Source organism: Balaenoptera physalus (assembly GCF_965194825.1).
Source record: "Balaenoptera physalus genome assembly, chromosome: 11".
NCBI classification, from domain to species: domain Eukaryota; kingdom Metazoa; phylum Chordata; class Mammalia; order Artiodactyla; family Balaenopteridae; genus Balaenoptera; species Balaenoptera physalus.
In genome coordinates, this window is record NC_138896.1 from 108,638,898 (window position 1) to 108,656,348 (window position 17,451).

The 17,451-nt window shown below is 48.9% G+C and overlaps 1 protein-coding gene across 3 annotated transcripts in view; it reads left to right on the plus strand.

Annotated features, from left to right (window-relative positions):
* Window positions 1-11,110: 11,110 nt before the first annotated feature.
* ACAD9 (acyl-CoA dehydrogenase family member 9) overlaps window positions 11,111-17,451 on the plus strand; it is a 63,128-nt gene continuing 56,787 nt past the window's right edge. For all 3 annotated transcript variants that reach the window (XR_014251040.1, XR_014251041.1, XM_082413973.1), the window contains exons 1-2: window positions 11,111-11,327; window positions 15,604-15,697. Coding sequence is in view for 1 of the 3 variants with exons in the window: in XM_082413973.1 (XP_082270099.1) it covers window positions 11,178-11,327; window positions 15,604-15,697 (244 nt within the window). In the remaining 2 variants the exon portion in view is untranslated. The remainder of the gene's footprint in view (window positions 11,328-15,603; window positions 15,698-17,451) is intronic.

Below are 17,451 nucleotides of genomic sequence, written 5' to 3' on the forward strand. Positions count from 1 at the left end.
GAATCTCTTCCCACATCCTGAGAACTGTTCAGAAAAAGAACAAATAAAACCACCCATAGCCCAGACCTACAGTGTAACCAGGAAAGACCAAAGATCACAAATCTCAGTGAGAGGTCAGTGGGAAAACAAACATCTTGGAGTAGCCGAGTTGCCAGGGAATCCCACACCAGAATGTAGATCCAGGTGAGGACTGCATGGAATGGAGGAAACATGTCCTCAACTAGGGGTCACACCCGTAAGGACAGACCGGCCCTCAGAGGAAACGTGAGTGCCGGTGGGTGAGAGTACTGGCCACTTCGGAATCAAGCGGGAGAGACTGAGAAAGTTCTGAGACCAGAGGTGCAGAAGCCCTGCTTCCGGAGAAGAGGGAAGCACCCTGGAAAGGGGAGATTTCCCGGAGGCCTGGTGACGAAGGGAAAGAAAGGAGCAGCTAAAATAAGGGCCCTATTCGAACGAGGTGCTTTCAGAGAATCAAATAAACAAAGTTGACTAACCTATAGGGAACCAAATCAAGATGCAAAGAAAGCACAAACACACAGAATAAGAAATGATAAGAGGGAAGAAACTATTACAATGAAGGAAAAAATTTAAAGCAATGCTACTTTGAACAACTTCATGCAAATAAATCTGAAAAACCTAGACAGAATTGATAATTAGCCAAAACTGACCCCTAGAGAGACAGAGATTTTAAACAGACAAATATCTATAAGAGAAATAGAAAAAAGTAATCAACCTGCCAGGTCCATATTGCTTTCATAGAGGAATTCTTGCAAACTTTTAAATTTCAGATAATCTCAATGCTACTTGAATTGTTTCAGATCACAGCAATGGAAGGAAAACTTACAAATTCTTTTTTTTGAAGTGACTGCAGCAACATTTTCTAAACCTGATAAAGCTTGCATCAATACAAAACTACAGACAACCAAAGCAGAAGTGCGAATACAACAATAGCAAACATCTAATGTCACATTAAATGTAAACTAATATACAGTTGACCGTTAAACAATGTCGGGGTTAATCCACCTATAATTTATAGTTGGCCCTACACATCTGCGGTTTCAACCAACCTCAGACTGTGCTGTACTGTAGTATTTTGTCTGTTTGTTTTTATTTTTTTAATTTTTAATTTAAATTTTGTTTTATATTGGAGTATAGTTGACCTACAAAGTTGTGTTAGTTTCCGGTGTACAGCACAGTGATTCAGTGATACATATACATAGATCCATTCTTTTTCAGATTCTTTTCCCATATAGGCCATTACGGAGTATTGAGTAGAGTGCCCTGTGACAGCAGGTCCTTTGATTATCTGTTGTGTATACAGTGGTGTGTATGTGTTAATCCCAACCTCCTAATTTACCCTCCCCGCCCCACCCTGTGTGTAGTATTTACTACTGAAAAATATCTGCATATGAGTGGACCCTCGCAGTTCAAGCCCGTGATATTAAGGGGTCGGCCGTACTCCATGACCCAGCCAGGCTTCCTTGTCTGGGGGAATGAGTCAAACCATCATCCCAAGTGGTCTGAGTCTTCAAGCGTCCTCCCTGTTTTGGTTGCTGTAGTTTTGCGTTAACTGTTGCTATTGTGCGTGGACGTACTAAGAGGTGCCGCAGGGGACCCCGTGGGTTGCAGACATAACCCTTCTTGCCCCCACTGTGTGGCCGCAGCCCACGCTCCCCTTGGTCATTGGGACCCACCCTTCCAGCTAGGAGAGTAAACCCTACTGCTTTCTGGTGGTTCGGGGGCAACAGGGAGCCCAGGGGCCAGGTGGCTGTCCCACCTCCCTCTGAGCAGGACCATCGCTCCATTTCCTCTGGTGGAAGCGTTCCCCCCTACCCCGCCCCCAGGATCTAAGACCTCCAAACATGCAGAGCTCAGAGTCGCTGGGATGGGATGTAAAAACTCTGTGCGCAGGCCCTTGGGTGTAATGGTGAGAGGAGCCACCCCGCTGTCGTTTCTGCACCTGTGTGTGCTGACCATGGGGGTGACACCACCACACAGTGGACCCTGGCTCAAAGCGTGGTCTGCACCCTGTAACACAGAACCTGTCCTTTCGGGGTGCTGCCCCCCGGGGGTGTGGTAACTGCGTTTTCAGGAAGCCCTTCCACCTCTGAAGTGGACCAGCTTAGTCCTTGGTGATGGTGGATCTACAGCGAGACCGGTTAAGGTTTGCTTTTTTTTTTTTTAATTCTATTTTTTGGACACGCAGTTCAAAAGTCAAAACCGCATAAGAAACTATTTTCAGGGGAGTTGCCTCGTGGTCTAGTGGTTAGGATTCCACGCTTTCACTGCCGTGGCCCGGGTTCAGTCCTTGGTCAGGGAACTGAGATCCCTCAAGCCACACGGCCAAAAGGAAAAAAAGCAAAGCTATTTTCAGAAATTGTCACTTCACTGCTCTCTCCATCCTTATCTCCGTCCTGGGGGCTCCATGTAACCATTTGTGTTCCTTTCTAGGTTGATCATTCCCATGTGTCCTTTCACAGAGTTAAGCAAAGATACACAGAGAGTTCTTCCCAGCCTTTCCTCCACAAAAGGCAGCACAGGGTGTGCATTTCTGCACTTACGGTCACTCCGGTGTTACCAATATATTGGCCCCGCTGCACCCCACTGGCCCGGCTCTGTGATCCGGACTGGACTCTACCTCATCTGCCGCCTGGCACGATGCTCGCTTTGTCGCCTTGTCGATGGAGGGTGCATGGGGGGCGCCGCCGGAGGGGGATTTTCTTCCAGGTTCGGTAGGCGGCTGTCTTTTTTGCACCGTGCGCATCTGGCCAGGCTTCACCGCTCGCCGACCCAGGAGGCGGTTCCCTGCCACAAACCTCAGCACCCTCGCCCGGCCCAGGTGGGAGGTTTCCTGCTTGCTGCTCCTGCCCGAGGTCCCCGCCTGCCTTTGACTTGGTGACTGTAGGCCCTTTGGAGCCCAGGGCACCCAGCCGGCTGCAAGCAGAGCTCCAATGAGCGTGAAGTGCGGTCTTCGGAAGGGCCCACGCCCCACAGTTTGTCTCTTTCAAGGGTATTTTTTTGAGAATCCTTTTTCTATCCCTTCTTAGTACTGAATCCCCTCTAAATAGTTTAAAAGTCTTTGTATTAAACCTTCCCTGATCAAATTACACTGAGGTTTCTGTCCCCTGGACTCTGACGGATGCAAAACTGGTGCCGTGAGTGGTGCGAGAAGATGGCCCCACAGTGATGATGGGATCTGGGGGCTGCTTGTGGGGACGCCTGGGCTTGAGTGCATCCCGTGGGAAACAGGATGCTGGCAGCCCAGGCACGCAGTGGCTGTCATCTGTGGCGACTGGATTAAGCGTCATTGAAGTGAACGCCTTTGGAGCCTCAGGAGGGCTGCCCTTGAGGGTGATGACAGCAATGACAACGGCCAGGACCTCTGTGTGGGGCGGGATCTGCTGACACCAGGTTGGGGCGAAGGGAAGTGCAGCGTTTATTGCAGCCCCCAAGCAAGGAGCCAGGTAGCTAGTGCTTAAAAGGCCCAAAGTCCCAAAAGGCTTCCAGGGAAAGGTTTATAAAGACAAGGTGAGTGAAGGGGTTTGTGGGGTGTGCGATCAGCTCGTGGACACCCTTCTGATTGGTTGGTGGTGAGGTAATCGGGAGTCGGCATCATCAACCTTCTGGTTCCAACTGGTCTGGGGTCTGTGGGCTTGCGGGCAGCAGACAGTTAACTTCTTCCACCCGATGAGGGTTTCAGTAGCTGCAAAAGAGCTCAAAGGACATGAGTCAGAATATTACCTATAGCCCTTGAGGAGGAACTAAAGGTCCTTGACTTTGGTTAATGGCTAAACTGTTATTATTTTGTCTTGCTTGACTGTTTGCTCTTCTTTCTGCATTTTCTCACTTCTCTGATTAAATTTATTCTTCGACTAAAGTTTTTCTACAGACAAAAAAAAGGCAGACAGAGGACATGGGGGTTGTTCCTGTTCTAGAAAGACACCATAGTGTCCTGCTCGGTCACAATAGTATTCCGGTAGATCCTGTAGTCTTATCTGGCATCAAAGCCATAACGAGGGAGAGGTTTGAAAGGGGAAATACCTTTGCATCAACTTCGGGTCTGAAGGCCATCCTTTACCCCACAGTCTTCCTTCTCACTTCGCTGGTTAAAACCCATTTTGCATGTCATGGACTCAAGCTAAACTCATTATCTTTAACACCCATAAGGAGCTAGCATAATGCAGCTATACTGTATGCTGAGCGTTTATTCTCTTAAAAAACATCTCTGCTCTCTGCAGAAAAAGTGTTGGTGATGAAAGGCTGCTTTATCTCACAAGCTGGATTCATACGCTTAACCGGACTTTGCATCCAAGTTGGGGAGGTACTTACTCATCCACATTTGGCGGAACCAGCCTTCAGTCTAGAGAGTATTTCTTAGTAAATGGCACCCCAAATGGCCCTTTCCTGGTGACCTGGAGTCCAAACTGGGATGTCTGACACCTTTGGCTAGACTTCCTGAAAACCCATTGCTGTCGGCCTTTTGTAATCAACAGCCAGGACAGGAGCTGTTTGTAGGGCAGTGCTGGGCACATACAGTTTACATACTGCAATCTGGCCAGCGAGAGAATATTGGATCTTCAGGAAAAGAAGAAAAAGGGAAAAAAAACCCTATTAATTACAGTGTATTGCAGGGAAAATACAAAATGAGGTCTTCAGATGAGTTTCACGTGGTTATCTCTCCTACAAATTACAACTGGTAAAAAAAATGAATTTGAGTAAATGCCAAGTTCTGTTAAGTAATTAAGAGGAGTGGGGCTTCCCTGGTGGCGCAGTGGTTAAGAACCCACCTGCCAATGCAGGGGACACGAGTTCAAGCCCTGGTCCGGGAAGATCCCACATGCCGCGGAGCAATTAAGCCTGTGCACCACAGCCACTGAGCCTGCGCTCTACAGCCCACGAAATACAACGACTGAGCCCATGTGCCACAACTACTACTAGCCCGCGCGCCTAGAGCCCGTGCTCCGCAACAAAGACAAGCCACCGCAATGAGAAGCCCACACACCGCGATGAAGAGTAGCCCCTGCTCGCCACAACTAGAGAAAGCCTACGCACAGCAATGAAAACCCAATGCAGCCAAAAATAAATAAATAAATAAATAAAATTTATTTAAAAAAGTCAAGAGGAGTAACTTTCCTTAAAAGAGAAAAGACTAATTAAAAGATAATTAAAAGAATTATTGTCAATAATTTTTGACTTAATGCCGACTCTCCATGGTCCTGTAATCTGCATTTACAACATCCAGAGAATGATGGAAAGAGGATTTTTTTGTGCATTTCATTCTCACCATGGTGTGTGAATATACAGGCCAGTCCCTTCTCGGAGGCAGGCAGGGTAGAAACGATAAGTGAACAAATGTGGAGAACAGAGCTGATTATCAGTCTCTGCCTAGGAAATCACAGTGTGGTCCGCTAGATATTTGTATTGAGCTTTAATGGCGAGCAGACTTTATTCTTTATCAGCTCATGCTGAGTGAACACTGAAAGCTTTTTGAAACGCGGGGACCGACTTGGGGCCTGAGCTGTCTCTTCCTCCCGGGATCAGTGGGTGAACCATTAAGATGAATTCTCCCCCATCACGCTTCATTGTCTGGTTTACAGCCCCACAGTCACTGGCTTAAAGGATTACAAAAAAATATTGTCGTTGGTTTCAAAGAAATGTTAGTGCTGAGTGCCAAACGCCTTTGCAGGGGCCCCCAGGGTTTTCTGGCAAGAGGCTGACTGAGGGGCTTCCCGACAATGACCCAGCCGGATCTCGCTGTGCGTCAGGATTCCGCTACTGCAGGCATCGCGGTGATGGACTCTGCTTCCCCCAGTATGTTTCCTGGGAGTTATTTGTTTGAGTTGAAGAGGAATAGTCCACAGTAAGTCCCTTCAGCAAGGACTGGCATCGCATCTTCTTTTAGGGCAGTTTCCCATGAGTTAAGGATGCTGGCTCTGCCACTTGGGCATCTTGAAATAAGATTTCAGGCTCTACTGGCTTTTGTGCAAACAGATAAGACCCCAGTGAGTTAACGTGCTTGTTTGGCTCTTACATTACAGCAGTTGCTTTGGGAATGCTGGTGGTTTCAACACAGCGTTTGTTGCATGTTATCTTAACATGCTTTTCATGCTGTAATAGTGGGGGACACACGCTCTAGAACTTGGTTGAATCTTAGGTTCTTTTGGCTTTTGAAGCATAAGAAAAAATCAGAGGTATTTGGTTTTTGTCGTTGTTAATGCTGTTAATATTTCAGGTCTCCTGAGATTTTGAAAAACTGATATCAGTAGGACCAAGTCTCAACTTAAGAGCCCCTATTTTTAGACTCTTTTTTTTCAGGGTTGCTAGACCCTGAAATCTACAGTGTGTGGAGTGGGAGGAGAACTAAACGTTAGACCGCTTAATTTGCATAAAAATCCATGTTTTGTGTTGATTCCCTCATCTGATAGGTGAGGAAACTGGGACTCTGGAATAGGACGTGCCTTGCCCGAGGCCTGGCGGTGGAAGAGGAGGGTGAAGGGGATTGGTGAAAATGCATCACTGAGCAGAGGCTCTCTTAGACAAGTCAGTCCGAAACATTCAGACTGACAATCCCACAAAAGAAAGAAGAGCCAGAACACACGTCAAATGGGCACCTAAGTACCAAGGGCCGTGCTTGACCCTCCTTTGCAACTTGACCTAAGGGTGTGTCACCCCATCGAGCTGGCAGAGGCGGAGAGTGACACCAAGGCCTGAGGGGGTTTCTGACCTCCGTCAGGGTAATTTCACCTTCCTTCAGGTCGGGCAGTAATGGGGGTGAGTGATGACAGAGAAAGAGGTCATTTTTCACCCGCCAGGTCTTGCCTTGCCGCCTTCAGGGAGGCAGTACAACCGGGGAGATGAGGACACAGGCCCAGGAGCCAGCCCGTGGGGCCCGGAGCCTGGCTTTGCTGTTTAGGACTGTGTGAGCCTTCAGTGCCTGTGTTTCCCATTTGCAAAATGGGCCTAAAGTAACTGAATTCACAGGCTCGTTTAGAGGATTAAGTGATATTGACACATGTAAGGCACATGAGCCAGTGTCTGGCATGGAAGGGCACTCATCCTGGGTGACCAGGGTGGGGCTCAGTAATGACAATCTGGTTGCTTGGGGCTCAGTTGACCTGCATGACAGGTGTGACTGGCCCCTAAAATGATGACTCTTTATGTTTATACTGTTCCTTATAGTGTTTTCCTTGACACTTGGAAGGTATTTTTATTGGTTGGGGGCTGCTGTAACAAACCCCCAAATGTCAGTGGCTTCATACAGTACATATATCTTGCTCCTGTTAATATTCAACATGGGTGTCCCTATTCCGTGGCTGGCTTTCCTCCTTTGGAGGAAAAGACCAATATTCAAAGACCTAGGCTTTTCCCACCTCGTCCCGCCACCCACTAGGGCCGAGTCCTCTGCTTCCAGCTGGTAGAAGAGGAGGCAGCAGAGAATGACCACTCATTTCTTAAAAGCTGGAAGGAAGCCATGGATTCTAAACCATAGCAGGAGCCCTGGGTGTGTGGGCTGTGAGACACGGCCCCAGCCCCGTGGTCGCTGTTAGGCCCTATTTATTGATGTTGCCGTGTGCCAAGAATCACAGGCCCTCATGTCTTAGTCTGCAAGGGCCGCTCTAACAAAGAACCACAGACTGGGGGCTAAAACAGTCTACTGTCTCCCACTTCTGGTGGCTAGAAGTCCAAGATCAAGGTGTTGGCAGGGTTGGTTCCTTCTGAGGGCTGAGAATCTGTCCCAGGCCTCTCTCCCAGCTTCTGCAGTTTGCTGGCCATCTTGGCCTTCCTTGGCCTGTAGAAGCGTTATCTTGATCTCTGTCTTCACCCTCGCATGGCATCTCCCTGTGTGCACGTCTGTGCCCACATTTCTCCTTCTTATAAGGGCACCGGTTGTACTGGACTAGGCGTCCACACCGCCCCACTGTGACCTCTTCCTAACTTAGCTCATTGCATCTGCAACACAATGCAATCAGAAACCCTCATTCCAAATAAGGTCACGTTCTCAGGCGCTGGGGGTTAGGATTTCAACAAATGAATTTTGGGGGACATGATTCAGCCCATAACACCTCGTTACCTTTGTGGCTTTCAACAAGCCAGGGACTTCCATGTTTCCGTAATAAAGTGGGCAAATACACATCAAAAAGGAAGGAAGTAGTAGTGGACAACATAATTGAGTGTATGAGACACCATTATTCTTCGAGGGACACCTCTCTTCTTGCAGGTATTTGATGTCTGGGCAGTGAGGTGTCAGCCAACTTCTCTCAGCAGGAAATGCGCTGGTGATAGCTGTGCATGATTTATCTGTGAGCCTTTAGTTAGGACGCGGATGGCTACGAGGCAGGAACCTTGGCTAGACTCTCATTTTTCACATGACTGACTATTGACCTTGTAGCCTTAGGACAGGAGACAACGCCACCCCTTTCTTCTAATTCTGTGTCAGTAAGTGTCTCCATGACCTTCCCCACTGTATGGCTTTCACACTGAGGGGTGTAGGAATAGTTTCCTACTCAGAGGATGTGCCAGAGGCCCAGAGCCAAGCATCCTGGTATGCTAAACACCAACACGATGGCCACACAAGAGTGCCAGATTATTTGCTGGTAAGTCATGTATGAGAACCAGTTGTACTGACATGATCATACAGAAGGACATTCAGAGGTACTCGGTGAGAGCGTTTTAAATATGAAATGTGGAAATTCTATGTCTAAAGCAAACTTTAAAAATGGCATCCTATTTCTCAGAGGCTAATACTCAAGTATAAGATGGAAATCTCAGTGTGTAACCATTTTTTATTTTTATATTATTACAAGGAAAACATTGATCATTTACTGTGGTGGATGCTTCTGTTAGGATTTAGTTAGTTAATCCTCACAAAAGTTCTGTGAGGTAAGTGATATTATACTCATTTTTGCAGATGAGAAAACTGAATTTAGAAACTGGCAAAGTAGTAGAACTCCAAAACTTTTCCCATTGTACATGCTACTAGAGTACGTAGAAATTATGCCTTAATTTTTTTCTAATTTTTGTTTTGGAAACTGTGTGCCACTGAATTTCTCACTTGGTTAATTTAGGGAGGATCCAACCAAAATAGGATCCACTAAAGCGGATCCAACACATTATCGGATGACTTGATTGATCGGACTACATTTGTTTTGGCCAAAATGTACACCAGCTCAAACTTAAAGCCCAGCAATGTCACTTTTTCTTTGTTTCACCCGCAGAGTTAATTCACAAAGGCGCTTGTTACCAAATGCCTTCTTGAGAAGCTGAATGCTGAAACTGGCAAATCCTGACCACTGATGAAGAAACCAGGTGACAAGCCTTTAAAAGTTAAAGATAAAATAGAGAACACATTGCAGAAGATGCCTGCAAGTACAGGTATTTTGCAACCCAGAAAGTTCCTGAGCTCTTTTTTCCCTGATGCTATGTCATTGATCGGGATAGAGTAGGATAATCAAATAGTCAGTTTAGAAATCCCACTAGGGGATTAAAGACAGAGAGGGAATTTTAAGGGAGTTTGGGAGACTGTGTAAGCTAATGACCACTCAAGAGAAGAATCCAGTAACCTAGCAACGATCTACACTACCTTGAAGGAAGACAGGTGCCTCCAAGCTCCAGGAACACTCAAGCCACAAACCCTGATAGTTAAAGCACAAAAGTCATGGGGTCTGAATCTTGTTACATGAAGTCAGGGAGTTAATCATCCTTTAAGACTAGCATTTCTGCGTGTAGCCAAGACAGAAATATAGGTGAAAAGGAAAGAAACTAGGTGAAAGGGAACATTATACTGAAACCTGAGATTAATTACCATATTTTAGTCTATGTTACTACCCTTTTGCTAATATAAATATGAATTAAATAGCGCCATGACAGCCCCGGTCAGACCATATAGGGTCACAGGAGGAACTAATGATGTAAGCCTTGACGTTTGCCCAAGAATGAGGAAGAAGGTGGTCTTCTCCCCTCCCCACTTTTTCTTGGATGATAAAGATGTAGCCCTCTTGGTTCTCAGGGCTCCTTTCCCTTGCCAGCCCGCTTGTATCTCTCACAAGCGTCCTGTGCTAACAGACTCACTCTTTGCCTATCACTTTGCCTCACACCGACTTCCTTCTGCAACCAGACAAAAGAACCTGAGCTTCAGTTAAGTCCTAACACCAGGTGAGAGGTTTTAATTAAAAGACAGTGGGTTCGCGTCCACATCTGAGATGCGGGGCGGGGGTGGGGGGGGTTGAGTCCCAATCTGAGTTTTGGCTGGGTTCGAATCCCTCCCGAGAAGGACTGCGTTTTCATCATCAAGTCTTTACCCAAACAAGTGTACTTTTTATTGGGTCTGGCACAGCACGTTGAGCTGAATGCGTTTCCCACCGCTCTCTGAATATTGACGGTGGCAGAGAGCATTTCCAATGAGAATAAAGCGTATTGCTACTGCCCTGTAAATGCGACAGGCAGGGCACAGGCACAGGTGAGGAAGGCCTTCGGGGCATCGCTGGGTGTGGGGAGGGGGGCACCCTCCCCCCTATCCCGTCCCCGCCACCGGTCCCAGCTCCAGCTTCTCCCCCAGCCCCGCCCACCCTTGCCCTTCAGGTTGGCGTTTCCCAGGGACGTAGTAACTACAGGGTTTTATCCAGACCTCTCTGGTGGAATATCTCTTTCCTTTTCTTCTCCCCACCCCCCCATATATGTGACAAATACGTAAGCTACGAAGCAAAACCAAAGGAATCCTCACGCGTCAACCACCCACTTAAAGCAAGGACCGTAACCCGCGTGTGCGCTCCCTCCAGAGACAACCAATATCGCGAATTTCCCCCACCCCCCGCTTTGTAGTTCCACCATGTCCTCGTCGCCCCAGCTGGCGAGAGGGAGGCAAAGTGGAGGCAGCTGGGCCACCGCTTAGGTTCCGGCGCCCAGAGACGCTGCCCCGGCTGGTAATTTACGGCATTTAGGCAACCACTGCAGGTGTTTGAAAGCAGCACGCCGCCGCCGCCCAATCGCGAAGCCGCCCAATCGCGAAACCGCCAAGATTGGCCGCGGCCCCGGCCGGGGCCCGAGCCGCGCAAGCGCGTTGGCGGCCGGCGGGGCGGCGCAGGTGGGTGGCGTCATCGGGAGGCGCGCTCCCGGGGCGAGTGACTTAAGGCGCTGGGAAAGCGGCGGCGGCGGCGGCGGCGAGAGCGACTCGGGACAGCATGAGCGGCTGCGGGCTCTTCTTGCGCTCGGCGGCGGCGGCGCGCTCGTGCCGTGCCCTGGTGGCCTTCACCGCGAGTCGGCGCCCGCTGCGCACCAGTCCACCGAGCCAAGCTTTCGCCAAGGAGCTCTTCCTGGGCAAAATCGAGAAGGTAACGCCGAGCCCCGGCCGGCCATTGCCCTTCCTCCTCGCCTTTGGCCCTTTGCGGGAAGGGCCCGGTCGAGCCTGGTTAGCGTCCCCACACCTGCCTTAGAAACGCACCTGCGGGCGGGCGTGCTAATTAACCCTGTGGCTCTGAGCAGCTATGGTTTTGACCTGTGTTCGAGCTAACGCCTGCCGGGACACCCTTGGAAACCCTAGGAGAGGTGGTCGCTAAGTGATCCTCAACTCAGCACTGCGGCCGCTAACTGGGGGGGCGGGAGGGGGTTTCCTCTCTGTTTCCTAAGCACAGCCCAGGCCATGCCGCTCCTCTCTGTTGGCTTCCACGGCCGAGTCTCAACGCCTCACCCCACCTTTCAGGTTCCCCAGAAGCCCGCGGCTCAAAGGTGCCTTCCCGGCCCGTCCCTTCCACGGGTCGCACGACCTAGTGTTACTAAGCACTCACCGGACTCTTATAGTCAGAAGACTTGGATTTGACCTTGACTCTGTGACTTTGAGTCCCACTTCTTTCAGCCTTAAAACGGAGCTTGCGATGTGTTCTGCGTCTCAGATGTGTTGTTACGAGACGTATATACGTGGAAATGCTTTTTAAACTGTTAAGTTGCGGTACAGATTCATGAAGCAGCAGAATGAGTAGTCGGTGCTGGCGTCAACACCTACTAGTCTTGTGACCTTGGGCTCATAACTCCTGTGAAGTGCCTCAGTGCTCTCATACAGAAAACAGGAGTAAAAACAGCCCTCGCCCCCTCCTACAGGTGGCCCGCAAGCCAAAGGAAAAATGTGTGTAAAGTGCTTTGAGCTTGGCTGGAATGTTGGCTGATTCTGTATTACTTTAGGAGTTATTCCCTGGTTTTTCTAGGACATTCTCTAAGGTCGTCAGGCATTACACAGATGCAGACGCTCTGACTGGAGTGGTTTGCCCTGCCAGAAGTACGAAGCTAGGTCTTAAAGTTAGGGAAGCCGTTTCCTCCGGAACCTGGGGCTGTGTGGTGCTCTGTCGTGGGACCCCCGTGGCTCCCAGCAGCTTGGGGAAGAAAGAACACACATTTTTCTGTTACCGACCAGGGTTCTTGGCCTTCCCCACGCAATAGGAATTGACTAGAGGCCAGACAAGAAATTCAGGCAAGGCTTTATCGGGGCCTCTGCTGCAGCCGGGGGGAGCAAGAACAAACAGCATGTTCCCTTGCTCGCTCAATCCCCGAGGGGGGCAAACTTGTTTCTTTTATGGGGTGAGGGTAGGAGTGTGTCCAGGGGTCAGGCCAGAGGGGTGGCTTAGGTGTTTTGTCCACCCCTTTAAGTGATATTGTGTGCACGGGGCGTGTGGGGTACCCTGATTTTGCTCCAGGCTCTTCAAAAGTGGCAGTTGGGTTTTTTTTTTTTTTGGTCTTTTTGTATCTGTTGGATCCAGAATTTGCCCCAACTGCGCAGGCACGCAGTTATTTTTAGTCCCATACAGTTTCTTTGTGTTTTGTCGCTCAAGGAGAGGTGTGTCCAGGTGCAGTGACTGTAGCACGGCAGCAAAGAGTCCCGGGTCCCAGCCTGTCTCATTTCATGCTCCTCTTTCTCCAAACCTCTGGCGCCACCTCCCCCATCCTCACTCACCTGTCGGCTTTGCTTTCTGTTTCACTGAGAAAATACACGCAGTCAGGTAAGAACTTATACCACCACGCTTACCCCCTCCTCCCCACACGTGTGCCTGTGTGTCTGCATTGATGTGGGGGAACCGTCCACTCCCAGCAAAGGCCAACTATACCCCAAGCTTTCTCAGCTACTCAAGGACGTTGATTCCTTCTTGGCTCCTTGACAAGTCTAAGCATTAGACAACATTTCCAGCCAGCTCAGTCGGAGTTGAAGTTTTCTAAGGCTCAGTCTGTGGGCTTCTCTTTTCATCTACAAGCATTCCTCTGATCATCTAATTCAGTACCATGCTGTCTGTGTCCTGAAGATGCACATTGATTTCTCCAGCTGAGGTTTCTCCCCTGAACTCCATACTCTTTATATCTACCTTTCTACTCAGAAGCTACACTTGGATGTTACTAGGCATCGCCAGTCTAGCCCACCCAAAGCTGAGCTCCTGGTCTCTCCACCCACTCCTGTCTTTCCTCCCGCTCTTCTTATCGGAGAGGGTGGTGACTCTGCCGTTGCACGTGTTCAGGTCAAATACCTGGAGTCACCTTTGACACCTCCTGTTCTCATAGTCCACATCTAATCCAACAGCAAATCCCGTTTTCTCTACGTTCAGGTTCTCTTTAGAACCTGACAGCTTCTAAGCAGTTCCGCCGGTACCTCCCTGGTTCAGGCAGACGTCGTCTCTCTCAGCGTTGTTGGGGTTTGAGCAGCAACGTGGTATCCCAGATGCTTAGAATCTCGGAACAGAAGGAGACCTTCATGACCACGCAGGCCGGCAGTTGTCCCCCTGCCCTCAGTTGGACCCAGGCTGTTCCTGAGAGGACCCCCAGGGCTGCTGCAGGGACCAGTGGGGGAGTCAAGTGGGAGGGATCTGGGTGACTTTTCTCCCCATTCACAGCCTCAGCCAGAGCAGCTTGGCTTGTATCTGTTTTGCATATTTGGTTTCTGCACTGGATTTATTTGAAAAACCGGTTGTACTTTCAAAAATGTGAAAAGTGCTGATGAAATTGAACCCAGCACCCATGAGGCACCCCATTTAGACTCTGAACACTGCCATCAGAGATTTGTTCTCACATGGGCTCGAGATCTCTCTCCTGGGGACAGTTGTCCTTTGGTTGCAGTTGAGGCCACCTGGTTCCCAGGCTGTTCTCGCCTCTCACCTGGCTGCTTGCTGGTACCAGAATCATCTCCCTCTAACACAGCCCTTGCACCAGGCCCAGGTGAGCCCGTGCAGGCCGGCGCAGTGGACGTGGCCTCTATATTCGGCTAAAGAGCCGGCTTTGTTCTAAGTGGCTGCGGGGTGGTGACAGCTCAGCGTAATTTCCTTGTAGACCACCTTAGGGGCAGGGTCGAGGGTGGCCTGGAGGCAGGGATTCCTTTAAGTTTGGGCATGGCACCCACCTGTCACCTGTACAGGTGGCCGGAGAGAAGAAAGCAGATTTGGGAGCCTGTAACTAGAGTGGCTGATTATTTACAGGGCTGGAGAGGAGACAGGACTCCTCTGCTTTGAAGACCTTTCTCAAGACGCTTGGTGAGAGGTGCTGTGAGGAGAGGCAGGGCTCCTGGGGGCGGCTTAGGGCCTGGGACATCACTTCTCAGCAGGTGTCGGTCACATCCAGATACTCGGGTCACGCTGGCAGCTAACGGGGTGGGGGGGGGTGGAGCCTAAAAGCCAGAGGGCACAGCGGGATGGTTTTAGGCAGCATATAGCGATGGCCCGGTTGGGAATCCAGCGTCAGTTGGAAGCATTGGCCACTCCTCTGTCAGTTTGAGGTAGACTTGAAGCGGAGTCGCTTTCCAGGCTGTGGGGACAGGAGCAGAGCCACTACCCAATACAGATAATTGCAGCTATTTCGTGTTCAGGACGCCTCGTCTCCTTTGAGCCTCACAGCTGCCTTCTGAGGCATCACCTGTAGCAGGAGAGAAACTGACCCTGAGAAGGGATGTGACTTGCCCATCACACATCTAAGAATCGGCAGAGCCAGGGCTGCATTCCGGTTGATCTGGCCCCTCGGCTGGGCCTCCTCTGGTGGCCCTGCTCAGCACACGGAGCAGGGGTCGTGAGGCCGGACGGGCGGGTGCTGGAGCGAGCAGCCAGGTGCGAACCCGGCAAGATGTCAGACCCGTGACCACAGTACGTTCTTGTCAGTGGCAGCATCTTTGAGCTCACAGGATAACTGAGGTGGATTTCTGCGTTTTGGTAAAGAGCTTGCTCATCCGTTATCTTCCATGGTCCTCACAACGACCTTGAGTAAATATTACCTGCTCATTGTAGGTGAGGAAACGGCATTGTGGACCGGTGAGGGGATGTGTGACGAAGGCTGCCCAGTTAGTCAGCTGCAAATCAGGGCCCAGACTGGGCTGTGAAGTGTTAGTCCAGGCTCTCCGCTCCGTGGGGCAAGCTGACCAAAATTAGGAACAGTTTTAGGTCAGGGAGGGGGATGAACCAAGGTGCTGGAGTCTAACGCCATTCCTCGTCTTAAGCTCCTTCTGAAGTTTGCTTTCCGGCTCCTTCAGCGAGTAAGGCCCTGCCAGCCAATGTGGAAACTAGCAAGTCTTTCTCCTTCCCTTTCGGTTGATACTGCCACTATGGGAGGTTGCCAAAAATTAAATTTTTACTACATGTTTATCATTTTTAGAAAGAAGTTTTCCCATTTCCAGAAGTTAGCCAAGATGAACTTAATGAAATTAATCAGTTTGTGGGACCTGTAGAAAAATTCTTCACTGAAGAGGGTATGTATGATTTTCTTTATCATTACCGATTTCCGTTTTAATGGCAATGCTTTGATATTTATATTAGAAGCAGTGTACATTAATCATGGAGAAATAGTACTATTGACATATTTTGCTTAAAAGATCATTCCAGGGCTTCCCTGGCAGCGCAGTGGTTAAGAATCCGCCTGCTAATGCAGGGGACACGGGTTCGAGCCCTGGTCCGGGAAGATCCCACATGCCGCGGAGCAACTAAGCCCGTGCGCCACAACTGCTGAGCCTGCGCTCTGGAGCCCGTGCTCCACAATAAGGGAAACCACCGCAGTGAGAAGCCCGTGCACCGCAACGAAGACCCAGCACAGCCAAAAATAAATAAATAAATAAATCCAACTGCTCTTTAATTATATGATATCTAATTCAGTGCCTTTTTTTTTTTTTTTTTTTTTTCTTTTCTTTTGGCTGCATGTGGGATCCAGTTCCCTGACCAGGGATTGAACCCGGGCCCCCTGCATTGGGAGCACAGAGTTTAAGCCACTGGACCACCAGGGAAGTCCTTACTTTAGTGTTTCTTAATGTATCTGTGGTGAAGGACCACTTTAAACATTTCAAACTGTTGCAGACTAACACTTTTGTAAAATACAATAAAAATGAACAATTAGAAAAAATGGAATTAAACATACAAAATACATCGATCATGTGCTGGGTTGTGTGGCAATGTAAAATTGCTGTAAATGTTTCTGAAGGTTTAATCTCCTTTTCTGTACTTAGCTTGTTAGGAACCAGGGATGATCTAGGGACCAGACCATAGGTTGAGGGCACCAGTGTGGAGTGCAGGGTCCCTCACTCAGGGGTCACTGCCCTTAGCGAGGGCAGTGACCTCTGCCTATGGGAGTCCCTTGGGGGGTTGAGCGATGACAGATTGACAGCAGTGCTTCCCCACCGCTCAGGACCCCAAGGAGTTTTGTTGGTGTGGGTTTTATCTATCAACTGGTGCCCTTTTACACATTAAAACTGAGGAATTTTTTAAATGCTGTGTTCATTTATTACTTCATTTAAAAATAATAAGCCCATCACATGTTAACATAAACAATGTTCTTTTTCAGTTATTAAACTTTTTTAAAATTTTATTGGAGTGTAGTTGATTTATAATGTATTAGTTTCAGGTGTACAGCAAAGTGATTCAGTTATACATATATTCATTTTTCAGATTCTTTTATGATATGATATAGGTTATCACAGATTATTTTTTTAACAAGATTTTATTTATTTTTTATAAATTTATTTATTTATTTTTGGGCTGCGTTGGGTCTTCGTTGCTGCGCATGGGCTTTCTCTAGTTGCGGCGAGCAGGGGCTACTCATTGCGGTGGCTTCTCTTGTTGTGGAGCATGGGCTCTATGCGCGCAGGCTTCAGTAGTTGTGGCTCATGGGCTCAGTAGTTGTGGCACACGGGCTTAGCTGCTCCGCTGCATGTGGGATCTTCCCAGACCAGGGCTCGAACCTGTCTCCCCTGTGTTGGCAGGCAGATTCTTAACCACTGGCCATCAGGGAAGCCCTATAACAGATTATTGTGTAGAGTTTCCTGTGCTATACAGTAGGTCCTTGTTGGTTATCTGTCTTACATATAGTAGTGTGTGTATGTTAATCCCAACCTCCTAATTTATCCCTCCCTCCCACGTTTCCCCTTTGGTAACCATGAGTTTGTGTTCGATATCCGTAGGTCTGTTTCTGTTTTGTAAGTTCATTTGTATCATTTTTTTAAAATTAGATTCTATA